Below are 18,131 nucleotides of genomic sequence, written 5' to 3'. Positions count from 1 at the left end.
GAAATCTATAAATCTAATATAACAGAAAAACTGGTCCCAAATTGAAGTTGTATACCTAAAAACAGTTTGGGCCACACTGTACAATAATGTTAATGCAATAATTTCACTTAGTTAATGCTTTATTGTTATTATTATTATCTATAACGCTTTTAGGCAGAGAATGGTAAATTGTTTTCATATCCTTCATCGATCGCATACACGTTATAACTAAATTGTTATTTAATTATTTTAGACGAATTTATTAATTTTCATTTTAAATGATGTGCCTGTCTGAGAAAGTTTATACACAAAAAACAACCACAGTTCCTTGAAGAATTCAACAACTAACGTGGCCGCTGACAGACAGTCAATAAGTTTAAATGTGGAATGTTAACTGCAGTATTTTCTCAAAATATGCCTAGATCTCTTTAAATGGTGTGGAAAAATGAGTTAAGTGTGTGGAAATCGTTGTTTAGAAAAAAAATGGCGCAACCAATTTTTACAGTACTAGAGCGTCCATATTTTAACTAATCCATTTAATAAACTGTGGTAGGGCCACAATATTTTCTAATAGCTATAAGCTGATAAACGTAAAAATACCATGACTGAAATCTACCGCTTCCAAACCAGTGACTAAGGTGCTTGAAATGTTCCTCGCGCTCGATCATTCGGAAATTCGGTATTTTGGAGTAGGGAGTAGAAAAATGTATTTATTCAGCATACAAAACTATATCAATTTTAACGTCTTTCTCAGTTTTGGGAATGTCCGGCAACACCTGTTCCTTAAAAGTCACAGCCACGGTGGATGGCGGATTTTGTTGAATCGTCTTACATTTGGTCAAGAAGGCGTCATAATACCCACCGCCATGGCCCATTCGAAAACCTTCCTTTGTAAATGCCACACCCGGAATAATTATAAGATCCAAACCACCTACAAATTTAGAAAGTTCGCCGGATGCTTTTGATATTTCGAGAAAACGGGAATTAGGAATTTGCTGAAAATGCCGCTAGGATCCAAAAATGTCAAATGCTTCCCTCTAGCGGTTTTCATAAGCATAATCAGAAACTTTATTAGATAGGAATATTTTACCAAAATAATCGGAAATTGATTTTGGGAGCAGAAAATGGAACACAGGCTATAATTAAAAAAAAGTAGTAGATAGAGAAAATAACAAATTAAAGTTTTTATTTTTCGAGTCAAGCGGCAATATTGTAATTGATGAACCTATTTTGAATCGATAGAGCAAAGTAAACCAATCAAATTTTTACTAAACCCCTACCACCCGCCTCATGTAAAATGTTCCACAGAGAGACCTGGTATAAATCATAACCTACCCGTTTCCAACGCATCTTCTCTTTGTTCCTTTAAAGCAGGTTGTTTAATGTTCCATTTGGTAAGAGGTAGGTTTTCCCAGTCGTCCATGGAGTACAATCGTACCATTTGCATGCCAGCTTTGCTGTATCTGCGAAAACAAAATAAAAACATTGAGTTACAGAATCAGTATTTCTATTTCAAACAAAACGTGAAACTAGAGAAATACATAAAATGTAAAAAATAAAGAAACATAGTTTTGCATAAACATCGACCTAAGAGTTCGATTCTGAAGAAAAATGTATGTTTAGTGTTTCTGCTTTTTCCGAGACTTATAATAGGCATTTATTAAACAATTTGATTCAATATGCATTTTTTATGGTACAACTCAGTTCTATTTCTCGGGTTCCAATTTGAAATGATCTACTACAAACTTAAGCAGCGGAATTAGAATTAACAATAAAAAACTGCTAATATTATTCCTAATTGATTCGACCCATTTAAAATTTAATAGATACTATTCTCCTTCTCTCTATTGCTAAACAAAATCTAATGTACCTCAAAACTTCATTTTATTGACGTTTAATGGCTATAGAGGCGTGTCTAGGAATAATAATGTTTAAATTTCGATATGATTCTACGAAAAAGCGATATATAAAAGAACAATTGCACTACCGGGCGAGAACGCACTCTTATGCGCATAGCAAGTTTACACAAAAAAGCATTAATTTATTATTACTTTGTAAGTACTCGCGCAATTAAAATTTCTTACCTTGGAACAAAGCAAGTTTTACCATCTTCAAATATCTTTCGTACCACAGGTTCAGTGTTGATCTCGTCTTCGGTGCTTAAAAATACGGAAACTCTTTGGCTAGTTTGAAAAACGGGAAGAGCAAGCAACTAAAAAAAAAATATTTTGTTGTAAGCGGAAGGGTCGGTGGTCGTGGCCCTGTCTATTTACTGCGCAATTGTTTGATGATGGCGTCTTATTCAAACCGATTATCAAGGAGTAAAAATGGGGACGTATGCGGTCATGGTTATGAAGGGATTTGTATATTTTAAAAAAATATAAATTTGAAGAAAGTTACTTCCTGAGTATGTTTCCGCGATCAGTTCAAAAAAAGAAGAGAAACTTTAATAAGCAACAACTTCATTTTCATATTATTGTACAGAAGCACCGCGGGTTTATGAGAAATAGGTATGATGAGTAATTTCACCACCCTTCTTTATTATGATAAATATATTGTTGTTATTTTAACATGAAACACGGGATGCATGCAAATTATTATATGAGAAACGGCTCAAGTTTATTGAGCTGAAAAAGCGTGATAACTAATAGTTTTTGAAGACTAAGTACTAAAATAATTTGGAGTGCCTAGAGGTTGTAGATTTGTATCGTAGATAAAGTTGCCTCAAACAACGGCAAACCGGGATTCGAAAGTTCTCAAGAGTCTTGCGCAGATTCTGCTTTATATTATTTGCTGAAATTCGAATGGACAAGGCATTTTTTGAATAGTTCAAGTGATAAGTATGGAAAAAAATAAATACATGGCCGTGTTTATTAAATTTTGATTTTTTTAAAAGCTATTGTAGATTTTGTTTATAGTCGACTGGATATATTACACAATTTTCTGGAGCATCGAGCGTACCAAGTCAGACGTAAACTTATTCCACTTACTCATTCCACCATTCCGCGAACTCATCATGAGTATTGTTGAGAAGAATAACGTTAGAAACTTACATAGAATTCTGCTCTTATTAATTTAAATTTTAAAATTTAAAATTTACAAGATTGTACCAATACGAGACAGTATTCTAAATTCGCCCATTATGGTTTATTTTGAAACTGTGTACAGAATGTTTTTATCTGTGTAACAACGACAATCACTTTTAAAAGGCAACAAATTCTTGTAGTTACACACAACCGAAATTTAAAGAAACACTTTCTCAAGAAACTGATTATCAGAAAAGTGTCCATTAAAATGAATTGATCTGGAGATTATTTGAGTGGAACATTTGAAAAAGAAATCAGGAATGTGAATCGCAATATATCCACTTCGAATTCGACCACGTCAGTCGCGCAAAAACTTATACTTTCTTATATCCAGAGTATTTTCTAATTGCATTTTAATAAATAAGGGGCCGATGTTTGGGTCCAAAACGAAAACTTCATATCAATATATGTCCTAAAGGTCTTAACTTTTGAGATACAGGGTCGTAAGGTTTACAAAAACAAAATATATATTTTTTTAATATATATCTATATATATATATATATATATATATATATATATATATATATATATATATATATATATATATATATATATATATATATATATATATATATATATATATGAGGAAGAGCTGAAGCGTGTATTCTTCAAGGTGAAGGGCACTCTAAACAATTTACCTACTTTCTTTATTCTACTTTTTTTTCATTTATTGATAGACAATTATGTGTTTTCTTTTTTTCTTAATAAGAATCGTTTATTATCTTGTTGTTATGTTATTTCATTAAAACTGTAAAACTGAAAAAGAACAATCTTCTAATTTATTTTCCTGAAGAACACTAGATATTTTGATTTAGATAGGTATTTTATTTTTCAAAAAAAAATACAGTGGCAACCTAATTAACCAAAGTATTATTTGTTCATAGACAGTCGGTGGCACATCATTAAATTCCTTAAAAAATTTGCATTTGCATGCATTTATGAGCAGATTTGATCTTTTAATTTTTTTTTAGTATGTCGCACGATTTTCACTTCAAAATAAAAACTAAATTCTCTACATGCTGTAATATTAACGATATTGTTATGACCATGCAGAGAAGAAGTTGTTCTTTTTTGAAAAAAATCAAGAAATTAAATTTCTTTAGAAATTATTGGAGATTGTAAGAATAATTTTTATTAAATTTATTTATTATTATTTATATAATAAAATTTATAAAATCAGTGGCATACCATCAATGTCTGCCAAAATAGACGGGTGAAATTCCGTACTCTCGCCACTAGTGTATTTTCAAAAAAAAATTGATACACTAAATAATGCCTTCATTAAACATCTGAAGTGGTATTCCCGCTACTAAAAAAAATATTTTATTTTTGAAAATTTTTACCACCCTGTATCTTAAAAGTTAAGACGTTTAGGACATATTTTCATATGAAGTTTTCTTTTTAAAAGGGACTCGAAAACCGCCCCCTTAATTACTGTCATTCAATTAGAAAACACCCTGTATAGAAAAAAAAAATCTGTTGAAGAGTTAAGTTCCACTCATGTAGCGTGGCACTTAACTGGAAATAAAGTAATGAAAAATATTGCAAAGCCAGTGCATTCAATATTATTAAATATTATTAAGTTAATAAATTAAGGCAAACTAAAAAAGGTAAATTAAGTAGGTAATTAGTTAAAGGGATTTCATTCCTTTCAGAATTTAGTAAAGCAAAAAATGCCCCCTAACTCTAAATGAGGGATTCTTCAAGCCATACTAGGAAAAATAAAGAATTTAGTGACGCAAGAAATGCCCCATAACACTAAATACATTCTTCAAGCGAAAAAAGAAAATTTTTGATTCAATTGCCTTGGAGTAAATAAGAGCTACCAATGGAAATTTTATCACAATGCTGAATATGAATTAGTTTACATAAAAGGACCTGAATATAATCCAATATTATCGAAAACAGTTCAAGACTGAAAATGCAAATATCCGATATCATACAGCAAATATGATACATCTGGTAAGCTTTTTCAAACAAATTATTAGAAAGGAAAATTCGAAACTTATATACTAATTTTTGGTACGAAAGAATTCGACTCATAGTATAAGAATACTCCTGTCACAGAACAAATGAACTATATAAATTCATTAAATTTTTGGCTAATTTTCACTTCATCTGAGGCGGTCAAAATAACAAACAATTCGAACTGAGTGGCCGCTCTAACTGAATTAACAGTTAAAATATAAGTTATCCAAAACTAAATATATTTGTTCTACTAATTTCAAAAAAGCAATTTTTGAACTTTTAAACGAATGAGGAACCACTAAGCATATTTGGGCACTTTTCACTAGAAATAATTATGAATGAGCAAAATAAAAAATTTTAAAATATTTGTAAGATATTGCCCCAAATGTTAACCCACTTGGGTGATTATGAGAAACAAGTAGAAAGATATACCTAATATCGTATAATACGTATATGTACTTGCCTTGCGTAATACGATCTTAGATTGTCGTTGCTTTTCTTCCGTACTCAACGTGGAGACTTTATTTTGAATGTCTTGTCGTAAAGCAGCTTTGGCTGCTTGGATGCTAGCCATTACTGCAGAAATATACTTTTTGGCATTAATTGTTAAATTACAATCAAATCGAAAAAGTCCCACCATTGATATGTGATAGCAAGAGTAAATATTTTGCGCATAACACGAAAAGTTCAAAAGTTCATCAAACTGTTAAATAACATGTTTATTTAAAGCAGTAGTTTAAATTTTATTATAAAATGTGCTCAGACACAAATAACCATCTTGATGAAGCAGTAGAGTAATCAAAACCGGTAAAAAACGATACTCTAAAAAAATATTTTTGCAATTTTCTTGTAACCTTACAGAACGGCTTTAAATTTGTAAATTGTTACCTTGTAAATAAAACGTATTCTGTTTTTGTATTTCTACAGACTGATATAATTAAACATTCGGTTACAAAGATTTCCTATTCACTATTAAAAATAGTGGCAGTGTTTTGAAACTGGTTGTTAAATCAAAATGTTCAAAAATTTTGTGCTGAGAGGCATGCGCAGTTAGCTTCAGTACATTCGACTGTTAGTTTTGAATTTTGAAATTTTACAAAATGATCGTTATTCAAAATATTAAAAAAATTAATTAAAAAAAAATAACAGACATGTAATATTTGCGAACTCCAGCAAGGTCATAAAAACTTACTGCTGTCCATCTTTTCTTTTTTTAATTTCGAAGCATTGCAATGATCTCAGGTTGCAATACAGCAATACTTCCAGTAACGTTGGATACAACTCTAGAAACTGTTGACTCAGATACATTAAACTGACATGGATGTAAAGGATATGATCCAATCGCGATGAATTGAAGCGCTATCAAAATTCGATTTATTTTTTACAATTGTACAATTGTTGGTTACAATTATCAGTCGGCTCCAAAAAATTTTGCAACATGTGAGCAAGTTCTTGTACATTATTTTTAGATATTCTTATTAGTAGGGCTTCTTCGCTACTGCTTGAATCTGAATTGGAACTGTTCAACAAGTAGTGAATGTTAGCTGTATCCATTATTGAAAAAACCAATTCCAAGAAAAGCGCATAAAAGCAAACCAGACTATATAAAAGAAATAAGAAAAGGGCTCAAACAAAACAACTTTACAATGAATGAATGAAGACATCCATTGAATGATTAGAATTTCTTATTATCAGCGTAATAAATCTTTTAACAGGTCAAAATTCATCTAACAAAGTGTCAGACGATCTAACCGACCGATAGCGCCTAATTAGGTGGATACCGAAAATAGATTTAACAAAATGTTTTGAAATTGTCACGGGAATAAATATTTATCAGATGTTGCTGCATACGGCCCTGCGTCAACGTCAAATTGTAAGCATTCCAAATTTCAAATTGTACATAGCTGTTACGAAGAAACTATAATAGTGAAAGCAACGAAACTTGACCTACTCATCGGCAACCCACCATACACGTCGATATAAGTGGAAGTGTTTAAAACTGAAATACCCATTTATGAAAAATATGCGGACTAATTTTAAGAGATCGTTCTGATTTTAAAACGGGTGCTAAAATTATTGAAAACTGAATTATCCGAATCCGAACATTTTTACTTTAATCTTAAATGAAACCCTATAGAACTTTTTGGAAAAGAACCAGAGAATAGGTTAGCCAGAATGGCAGGTAGCCATTAGACATACTCACCCATACTAGTTAAAACCATTATACAGACTGCAATAAAATGAAACAACCATAACAGAATATTCTATGAGACGCCATGCTTAATTCGAACCACAGATAAAACAGGAAATTGGAAATTCGACCAATAGGGTTGTGTCAATGATATTTCCAAAAAATATTCTGTGGACATCGAGACACGAACTTTTGACGGAGATTTTAAGTGTTATCGTCCGTGAAGATTATCGAATACTGTGCCTGGCATGGTCGTGTCACTTATGCCTGCAGTTCGTATTTCGATGTAGATTGGTATGGTCGTGCTGTGATTCGTGTGAGCGGGGAGGATCGATGGATATGTAGGCTTTGTTTTCATTTTGTATACAACAGGTAAATTGTTTGAGACTGTAGTTTTGATTTCCAAAACTTTTGAAACTAGTAAATTGGATTGGGTATTTTTAAAATGTGCAAATATTCCTGTTTTTCATTAAATTGACTGTTATTACCCAAAAACTCATTCCACCAAGAACGTAAATTAAACGCTGCCCTTTAGTTTTTAAGGTAGTCCTGACTCAATAAACATTGAAAAATTATGGTTATTAAACAGGTTAATTTTGAAATTGGCATTATAATTAAAAATTTACATTAGAAAAAGTTATTATTGTAACCAATTGTAACCCTTTGACCAAACCAGGGAATTTAATTTTTTTTCACATAGTTAATATCGTCAAAATAATACATATCGCGCTAAATTATTTGCAGAAATTCTATGTAAACTATTGTGTTAATATGTTCCATTATCATTTTTTAGAAATGTATGCACGTGGTGTTTATTCAAAATAGAAATTTGGACAAGGTGACTTTCTGTAACCCCAATAGGTACTTTTTATTTTTGGCAGTGGACAATACTTCTAGTTTATTGTTATATTTTTGTCTCTTTTTAGTTTTAAAAAAACTGGAGTATAATTTGTCAGTATGCTGACGACACGCACACAAAATAACCTAAATTGTTTCATCAACACAAACTAAACATGTTTAATTCATCCTTAAATACTATTTCATTCATTACCAGCGACGACCTATACTCCGGACAACGCATCTTGCCTGATGCGATTGAACTTTATATTTGATGCAGATCGTCTCAAAAAAATAGTTTAATATTTGGTATTGAAAAACAGATTGAATATATTTATTTTATCTTTCCGGTTGCGTGATAAGTTGTTCGATTTTCGATACGTATCTGGTAAATTCTTCTAAATCTTCAATAGTCACATCGAGAGGGGGTGACCCTATCTTACTCGATCAAGACAATTGATTTGTTTTTGTTTATAGACGAAAATTGTGGATATCTAATCGAACTCAACGGGAGTAGATTTCGCACACGTGTCGGTTGAGTGCTTTGATATGTCTGGTTTTGGACGAACACTCTAAATTAAGTTCTCATTAAAATGATATGTCATGTGATATTTCGATTCAGCTAGCTAAAAAGGTCGCCACAAAAACAAAAACTAACTCGAAAATTTCCAGACATTTCAACATATGATTTTCGCGGCTCCGCTCCGTCGTTTCCACCCACCCCCCATATATATGCGATGTCGCCGTAAACAATATGAAATTTACACGCACATTTTGTGCAACCCAATCGACATTGCGAGCACATTTTTTAAAATAAAATTTTCTCTATCTTTTTTATAGGAGATAAACTTGATGCTTCTCCCCTATTAACAAAAGAGAGTCTTATGCTCTCCGAAATTATATTCTTTGAATTGCGCACTTCGCCCACTTAACCAAACTAAAACCTACTTGTACTTGTTTGCGAAACTTTGCGCAACCAATATTAAATTTACGAAATATCAAAAATCTCAGTTTTTCCTCCAAAGCATTTTATTTACCTGTGTAGAATAATAATAATAATAATAATAATAATGCACTTTGTTTATGATATTCAGCAAACTACTGACTTTCTTAGCGAAATCAAAGTATAGACTAAATCAAAGCTGTCCACAACTAGTCTTCTTACAGCGCCCATAACCACTTGGTTTCAAGGGAGAAGGTTAAAAAAAATATTTTTTTTATAAAATAGTTTCGTGTTTTTTGTAGGTGCAATATTTTAGAGAGTCATAATTTGAGATTGCAGCAATGAACAAGGTTAAAAATATGTGAAGGAATTACTTGAGAATTTAACACCGACATATATAATAATATAGAAGAGTAGAAGAAATTGAAATAGATTGTTGTACTTTACTTAAAAAATATCAGAAAAGCACAAAAAATATTAAAAAATAACAATGATGATAATAAATAATAAAAAAAGTACATATTCTAGGATGTGATTTCGACAAAAGGTGGAGCTAACCTAAGTTAAGTTAAAAAAGGTCGTTATAAAATAACATAGAAAACCAGAAAATTCATTTTTTTCGAAATACATTTGGAAGTCATTGCGAAAGCATCAAAGGTATCCTAAATTTTTCAATATTATTATAATCACCGATTCCGACTTTGCCTTAATTCGAGTAATCATTTCCAAAGTAAAGAATGATTCAGAAAGAACCCGGATTTGAAAGGGATGTAAAATTAATTTATTTTCATAAAAAGGACAAAATTATCACACCATCCGCTTCAAATTACAATTAGAACAATTACTGTGTCCATGAAATTTACCATAACCCGAACGTTCAGATTGGTTTGGCCGAGGACATGTTGAATTATAAGAATTATATTTATAAAATAAGGGATTTTATGGTGTTAACGAATACGTAAAACCCTTACTCATAATAAATTGATATTTGTTGATAATTGCCGCGTAAACCAGTACACTTGCACTAGACCATTAACTCTTCATAATTTATAAATAATTACATGTATGGGTGTGTTAATTATTTCCCGGCAGTTTGATTTTTTTAGGGCAGATAATTTTCATATCATTCAAGGTTTTGAGATTGCAGCAATGAACAAATTCATTTTCAAAAATATGTGAAGGAATGATTTGAGAATTTAAATCAGACATATTAATTTTCAACAAAACCTGAAACTTCAGTTGTGTATGTTAGTCCTGCCTTGGTGAAATATTTAATTGTCCACCCAAGGAATAACTGGCCGCTTTTCGTAGAGTTCCTTCTCAATCAACTCTTGCAGGGTTTTTTATTGGTTTCGAGAGAATGGGTGATATTTTGAAATAATTCGTGACGCTTGTTCTATTTCTTTCTTGATTTCCCCATCCCGCCCACTTCTTTCTACCTGTTTTACTTACTCGAATGTTTGTTACTATGTTAGATATTATTAGTGATTATTATTGAGCCATCTTAGTAAAAGCACTTTGATCAGACACTTTTATGCAGTTTATACTCCGGTACACGTAGAAAATCAAATGTCAATCCTTCAAATAGGCTGGCTTAATATATGTGCATGTTTGGAACAACACACTAGTAGATATCATTCGTTAAGGAACTTATATAATAAACTAGCTAGCAGAGCTTGACTGAAACTGTTTCAGTCAAGCTCTGAAGAAGTTAACAGGATGGTTGGCGAAACGTCAGCAATTTGGACTAAGCAAAAACCGATGTAGGAGGAATCCAGAAGTTTTGTTAAAAGCAAACTGTCGCTGTGATTTCCGAGCTTACACTTTTATTAAAAAAGTCAGATAATCTGGCCTGTTTGTCTATCTTTTACTACTTTTAAGACGTGTTTTCATTTTTGCAACATTTTATAATCTCATACGCTTCCTTATCAACTTTGCGAAATTCCGGGATTGTGTTGTGTGGTAGTAAAAAAAGTATTGGTATAACAGGAACTAAATGCTACCTTGCTGGATAGCCTTTCAAAAGTCCGTGTCAAATAATAGTTAAAAAAAAGAGATGAGATCAGAATCGGCGAGCGTAGAAAATATAAATGATAATCTAGAATGTTGGGCGAGCGATGCGATTTTTCAAAGGCTGTGTCCAAGTGGTTACGGAAAATTGGGTCAGAGTTAGAGCAAGACATCGAATCCCTTTTTAAAAAGGTTAAAATACTTTATTAGTTTCTTTCAGCGGAAACGATGTATAGGGAACCGTTGGATGCCTCAAGCAAGTTCAGGCACACAGTACGTGTAGTTGGTAGCAGGATGAGTGGTAGGCCTTCATTAGATGAGATGCGGTGCCGAGTATTTCATTGTGTACACAATAAAATTAAGAAAAAATGTTCAATTCTCTCAATTAATTTGGATTTTACAAAACTTTACCAACTCTCAGCCCATAATTTTATGAATATGTAACTATTGAAAATCGCATCTAAAAAAAAACATTAAGCTTTAGAGGTATTTTGGAAGGGCGATTCTATCTAGAACAGAACAAGTTGACTCGCTACATCTCGAAAAATTTAAGCTAGTAAGTCGGCCTTGCTTTGTTATTTTAACTAGACCTAAAACTATGAGCTTAGCATTAAATAGACATAAAGTTGACCTAACTCATTACATTTTTGTGTATATATTTCGTCTTTTATGGAGATTAGCTGCATATCTTTGACTACCCACTCGACCATCGCCCATTGTGAAAAAATATTTGCAAAATTTACTGATAATTGCGTGCTAATAACATTTACGCAATTTATTTTTAAGTGCGTCACAGCTAGGATAAGCAAGTTTTTAAGTATGATGAAGTATCATCTTGTTGCTTACATTTCTCGAACCGGGGTCTAAAATAACAAATGATTACCTCGTCACTGAAGCTTTCTGATCGTATTATTCTTACCCAGACGAACTAGTTTTCTTCCACTAAAAATCTGGGTAGTAGTGCGTTTCCTGGAGTGTTTCCTTATTGTTTCCTTATGGGTGTAGTTCAAATTTATGGATTAAGTTCTTAATTAAAATCGCATTTTCCTTTTATTTAAAAATAGAAAAATATGTTCGGAGGTATGTTTCTATCGTCACACTCAAAATAACTTCCTTCTGAACCCACACAGCGCCAGCGAAGATTCTTCCACTCCTAATAGAAGTGTTGGAGCTGCGATACTGGAATATCTTTCAGCTGATTCATTACAACCATTTGAATGTTTTCGACTATCCCAAAATTATATCCCATAAGGCGATTTTCAGCTTCAAGAAGAGACTCAAGTCAGGCGAATACAGGCTGAGGAGCCACAAGATTTTTTTTTCTGGACGAAAACTCGTTTGTTTGGTCTTACACGAATGAACCTTTTTCGAAGTTTTTCAAGAACATCCCGGTAAAATTGTTGGTTGGCCTTGAGATAGAAACTTTTTGTGGACAATTTCTCATCGTTGCGTTATAGAGATCGAAGTCTCCATGCTCTGGCGCTTGGTTTCTGGCTCTTACTGAAACTTCTAAGACTCGTCACCTGTAGTGTTAATTTTTGCGCAGAGTTTGCTCTTCCCTAATTCATTGGGCAAAAACTGATGAGCGAAAAACCTGGACTCTCGGCAAAACACTATCTCCACAGGCAGCTGAGGATTAGCAAAAGTGTCTGTTGCACTATGTCCAATTCTAAAGCAAAACCTAATAGCACGCCGTTGTTCAAAATGTATGTCGCTCATTTTCAGAACACAATAGAAAAAACTTTCACAAAAAAAATCGCTACGGACAACCAAATGATTTATACGAGTTCAAACCCGTACTGAAGGTGGATCACATGTTCCTCTTCCTTCCCTTCAAGCTCAGCATCTCCACTATTGTCAGATAGAACGCTACGTTGACAGTTTCATTGCTTAATTTACAGACTTCGTAGTAGATGATCACAATGGCAGGCATCTATTTGACCGTTGCCAGGGTGTATGCATCTAATTTGAAAATGTTCGGATCGCTTTCTACATAAACCTATTGAATTATATTACAAATTGTTTACAATGCTCCATCTAGTGATAAAATCAGAGCAAATTTAATGTACTTCCTTTCAAGATTTTTCATTCAGTTTTATTATTCAAACCTGTTTTTTCAAGAGAATCGTTATCTTCACAATGTACAAGTTAAAATCCTAAAACAAAGTTGGGTATTTTCGGTTTTACCACTATTTAATCGACGTTTTGTGAAGTAGAAAGATTAATGGTTTTTTTACAAATAAATTATTATTAATGATTATCAGAAAAACCCACTCTGTTTTAGTAGGTTTGTTATCGAAATAACTAAACATTGTCTTAATTTTGGGACCTGTACTTTAATTTAATTTACGATTAATTAGTGGATGTTATCCGTAATTGGTACCTCGAGCTATTAGTTCCAATTAATCAACTCTAGAATTAATAATCGAACTAGTAATCGAACCTGAATCACCCTGAAATTACTTCTATTTCTTTTACATAGTTAGCACTATAGCATACACGTCGTGTTGCTGGATAGTTAATAAAATCTACACCAATAAATAAAAAATATTTAACTTAAATTTCGGGAATACTGAGAAATGGGTATATCAATAGATTTAAGGTCATTTCATGCCACCTATTGGGATAAATCATGCGACATTGATTCCTTAAAGAAGCTTCGGTAAAAATGCTCAGAATTTGGAAACTGATAAATTCCACATAAAAAAAAACTGTTTTCAGCTAATACATCCGAAATATGTGTACGTACTTTATTGTACTGTCTTAAACCTATAATAAAAAATGGCACGCGGTTTATCTTTGAACACGTCACACTGTTAAAAATTCTATGTCTGAATCTATCATTTCCAGCAGAAAGGTTAAGCCCAATTGTTGAATTTTGTTGCGTGATAGCTACAGGGAACTGATTTTACAATGCTGTTTAATGTCCTAGCTGAAATTTATGTTATGGCTTTAGTTACTACCGATATATCAGAATGACCATTTGGCTGAAGAATGTGGTCACAAAGTGTCCTCATCCTTATTATGGAATTTTTAACCTCATTAAGCATATTCGAGATAGCACTTCTTAAATTGAATGTTTAAAAGTGTACGATACGATTTTACTTATTAGATGAGATTAAAAACTTACTGTAAAGTTTTTATTGGACTTAAATTAAATTAGCTTCTATATTTTAATTCTTTATAAACAATACAATTTTAGTTTATCACTTTTATTGTTAGGTTATGTCACTAATTAAGATTTCTTGAAAAATAAAGCAAATAAAAATAGCAACGTGCTGTAATCACGGCCCCAACGTCAACTAAACTCTTCTGTGCAAATTTCTATATTTGTTAATAAGAATAAGTTGATTAGTGGATTTTTCCCTTTAATAGCTTAAGAAAGACCTGTATCGCATATATTATCAACATTTTCTGCAAAATCCATATTACTTTTTGTATTGACAAATATCAAAATTCAACCCCGAATTGTCTCGGAGTCGTATGTAACGAAACTGACGTAAAATTTCTGTTGCAATATCGGAATTGCTGTTACTTTTAATAATGCACACACATTTTTTAGTTTTCATTAACCAAATTTTCCATTTGTTAAAGCAAAACCGTCACTTTAGCTTTGTAACTCAGAAATTTATTTCCATAAGCGTTTTCGAATACTATTTTAATAGTGTATTATGCAACAACGACATTTGACTCACGAGTTTATTTGACACGAGGGGAGCGAGTGTTTAATAATCAAGTGACTTAAAAGGTTTACCGAACGTGTTGCATACAATACTTTTTCTACGACCGTTAGTGTTTGGGTACTTTTCGAAAAACACGAATACATTCGCGGATATGGCCATCAGAATTGACCAACGTCACAATCCAAGGCGTGGGAAATATCTCCGAAAACATCCGATTGCTCCCAAACCCGTGCGGTAAAATCTCGGAAATGTCCGCAGTGGCTCAGATCCGTGGGAAACGAAACTGAAGTGATAAAGTGACCCCTCGCGCACGCTAGATCGGTGTGTAATTCGGCATTTTACAGACAGAAAAAATACATTAACGTCCACTAGGTGAATATAGTTTAGTAATAAAAAAAAGTCGTTTCTTTTTATCTTATTATTAAAATATATGTACCGGAAAAAATACAACTCTCACACTTTTAACACTTTGAGACAACCTGTACAGTACAAAAGTAATTTTTAAAAGTTACCATAATAGGACTTTACAAATCTCAAATGTAAAGTAAACGCCCGGTTGCGAGTCACTTCGGACATTTTTCTTTTTTAGTCAGATTTTAGCCATAATATTTTGACGTTTGTGAGTTCTGACTGTTACGCTATACTTCGTGTTATTTTGTAAAAATTTACCCAAAGATGGTACAAGTTGATCGTTTCACTCGGCGTTTTTTAAAAACTCGCTCCTTTTTCGCGCCGTTTGTTTCAAACCAAACTCGTGACTAAAAACTTCTTGCACGCTATAGTATTTTGTAAATTAAAAAACAACAAGAAATAAACGAACTCAATTTTCTGGAAAAAACAATTCCAATTTACTGCGTGGTTCCAAAGTAATTCAATCGATAAATAAAAAAGTATTGCAAAACACAATTCTTAATACTTATCCCCTTTGCTACCTCGAAACGTGCGAACTTCTAAATAATTCAACATATGATGAATGTTTAATTGAATTTTCACTGAATTCGAAGCGGATGGGGCAAGCCAATTCAAGAAATCAAGCAATATTTACTTATAATAACGATTAGTATGAGGTTATATATAGAGATAAAGCTGTTTATGATAGTTTTGGTTAGTTTACCAAAGTACAACACGTTAGGATATGTGGTAGTTTGAAAAAATGTCAATTATGCGCGGGTGTTTCATAAAACCCCAGTTGTTGAGTTTAAATTAGATCCGTTATATCGATTATACTTGCAGTTTTATGCTCTATACCCCTTCTGTAAAATATCTAATTATACATGGATCGAGCGTGTCATTTTGTCAGTTTCGTTATCGTGACGGTAGCAAAGGGTCGAATGTTCGGGAACACCACAAAGTGTCGAATGTTCAAAATGAGATGATACCAAAGTGTCGAATGTTCAAGGTATCGAAAATTTTGAACGGCATTCGGTCTCGTTTCGGAAAGGTTCGGCGAGTCTCGTTTCGCGCGGGAACTTGAAGCAAACGGTCGAATGTCAAATATAAAAGTACAAATAGCTGTTTAGTTTGAATGACGTGATTTTTATATTGAAATAGGGAGACTGCAATTTCACAGTCGATACTAGATAGGTATAATCCGAATATAAATTAGCAAAATGTTGCCTTTTGCGTACGATCAATTATTGTTTCCAATAAAATATGATAAATGAATGTGTGTTACTCCGAGGTTCACTCTAAACTGCCTGGGACAAGTTGTACAGTGAATCTATTCAGCACCTAATCGGTTTCACTTTTTACAAAACTTCTGGATTCCTCCTGCTCGGTTTTTGCTGAGTCGAACTTGCTGATGTTTCGCCAATCATCCTGTTGGCTTCTTCAGAGCTTGACTGAAAGTGGCTCGTATTTTACTCTGCACCTGCTTATATACTGTTTGAGGAGGGCGGAGCTAAATGAGGAGCATATTGGTGACAGGTAGAGACCTGAGTCGTGGTTAAGATTGTTAGGTTGTTTATAGATTTCTATAGATTCCCGGATTTTTAGTTGCTAGAAGAATTTTAATTCTGGGTTCAGTGACTCGGGCTGAGATAGATACAGAATTAAAACACCTTACCTCTGCTCTTCTCTCTAATAATTTTCACATTAAAGATATAAAGCGGAGAGACCGGACGAAAAATATCAACTAGACTCAAAGAACACGAAAGAGCCTTACGACTAAGACAAATAAACTCATCAGCTGTTGCCGAACACACTCATGAAACCGGACATAAAATTTTATTCGATAAAACTAACATTCTTCTTCTTCTTCTTCTTCTTCTACCAACAAAAAATCCGAGAGTCTATGGAAATCTATAAATAACCTAACAATCTTAATCGCGAACTCAAGTCTCTACCTGTCACCAATATGGGAATCAGTCATCCGAAACGGTGTTATGCCCCTTATTTAGCTCCTCAAACAATATATAAGCAGGTACAGAGTAAAATACGAGCCACTTTCAGTCAAGCTCTGAAGAAGTCAACAGGATGTTTGGCGAAACGTCAGCAAGTTCGACTCATCAAAAACCGGCGCAGTATTATAGTAGCCTGTGGAAGTTTCTTTGAAAAAAATCCTAATCGGTTTCGTTCAAATCATCTATTTTGCTAAAAAATGAATTTTCGCTTATCGATAACTATCTATAACACCCCGAAATTTTGAAATTTTGCTTTTAATTATTAATCAAACTCGCCAGTCATCAGTTTCAGTTAAGCTCTGAAGAAGCCAACAGGATGATTGATGAAACGTCAGCTAGTTTGATTTATAAACAACCAATGCAGACGGAATCCAGAAGATTTGTAAATAGTATTACAGTAGCCTGTGAAAGTTTCTTTGAAAAATTCTATACAGAGTGATCCATAATTGATGCGGTATAGGGTAAGTAAGTTTTAGATTCCAGGTGGAAAGAAAAACAAAAATACTTTAGGGTGTCTCTTTAAAAGTTGAAGTTGTCAATGTCTTCAATAATAAAATCTAGATAAATTTGACTTGGTAAACGCCAACTTTTACTTTAGATGGTGGCTGTAATAAATAAGGGGCGATAACGACGGAAAAATATTCAAAAAGATACTTACGGGTCAATAAAAAATATTCATTTGAATGCGGGTTGTAGTGCCCTTTAATAAAATTTCCGTATATTTTCCTGAAAAGAATAATTTATAGCACGCATGGAAATTCTTGTGTCCTGTGCGGATTAATCTCCCGATGTACGTCCTGTATCTTTAAAACAAGCAACATTTTGCTAATTTGTATTCGGACTGTGAAATTAAAAAGTCTCCCTATTTCAATATAAAAATCACGTCATTCAAACGAAACAGCTATTTGTCCTTTTCTGTTTGACATACTATTGTTTGCCCGCCCGAAATGAAACCCGCCGAGATTCGGCGAAACGAGACCGAACGCCGTTCGAGATTCTCGATACTTAACATTTGACACTTCATGGTGTTC

At 33.0% G+C, this 18,131-nt stretch overlaps 1 protein-coding gene across 3 annotated transcripts in view; it reads right to left on the bottom strand.

Moving 5' to 3' along the window:
* Positions 1-246: 246 nt before the first annotated feature.
* LOC132708333 (5-formyltetrahydrofolate cyclo-ligase) overlaps positions 247-18,131 on the bottom strand; it is a 28,778-nt gene continuing 10,893 nt past the window's right edge. Inside the window, exons 1-5 of one of the 3 annotated variants that reach the window (XM_060680602.1) lie at positions 7,238-7,345; positions 5,498-5,610; positions 2,064-2,191; positions 1,315-1,442; positions 247-910 (exon numbers count right to left, since the gene is read on the bottom strand). In XM_060680602.1, the coding sequence (XP_060536585.1) occupies positions 690-910; positions 1,315-1,442; positions 2,064-2,191; positions 5,498-5,610; positions 7,238-7,256 (609 nt within the window). In that variant the 5' untranslated portion in view covers positions 7,257-7,345 and the 3' untranslated portion in view covers positions 247-689. Of the gene's footprint in view, positions 911-1,314; positions 1,443-2,063; positions 2,192-5,497; positions 5,611-6,226; positions 6,252-7,237; positions 7,346-18,131 lie in introns of those variants that run through there. The other 2 variants (XM_060680603.1, XM_060680605.1) reach the window with 2 other exon arrangements.

This window comes from Cylas formicarius, unplaced genomic scaffold (genome assembly GCF_029955315.1).
Source record: "Cylas formicarius isolate icCylForm1 unplaced genomic scaffold, icCylForm1.1 PGA_scaffold_10__41_contigs__length_53128322, whole genome shotgun sequence".
Lineage (NCBI taxonomy): Eukaryota > Metazoa > Arthropoda > Insecta > Coleoptera > Brentidae > Cylas > Cylas formicarius.
This window is presented reverse-complemented; position numbering and strand designations above follow the sequence as displayed.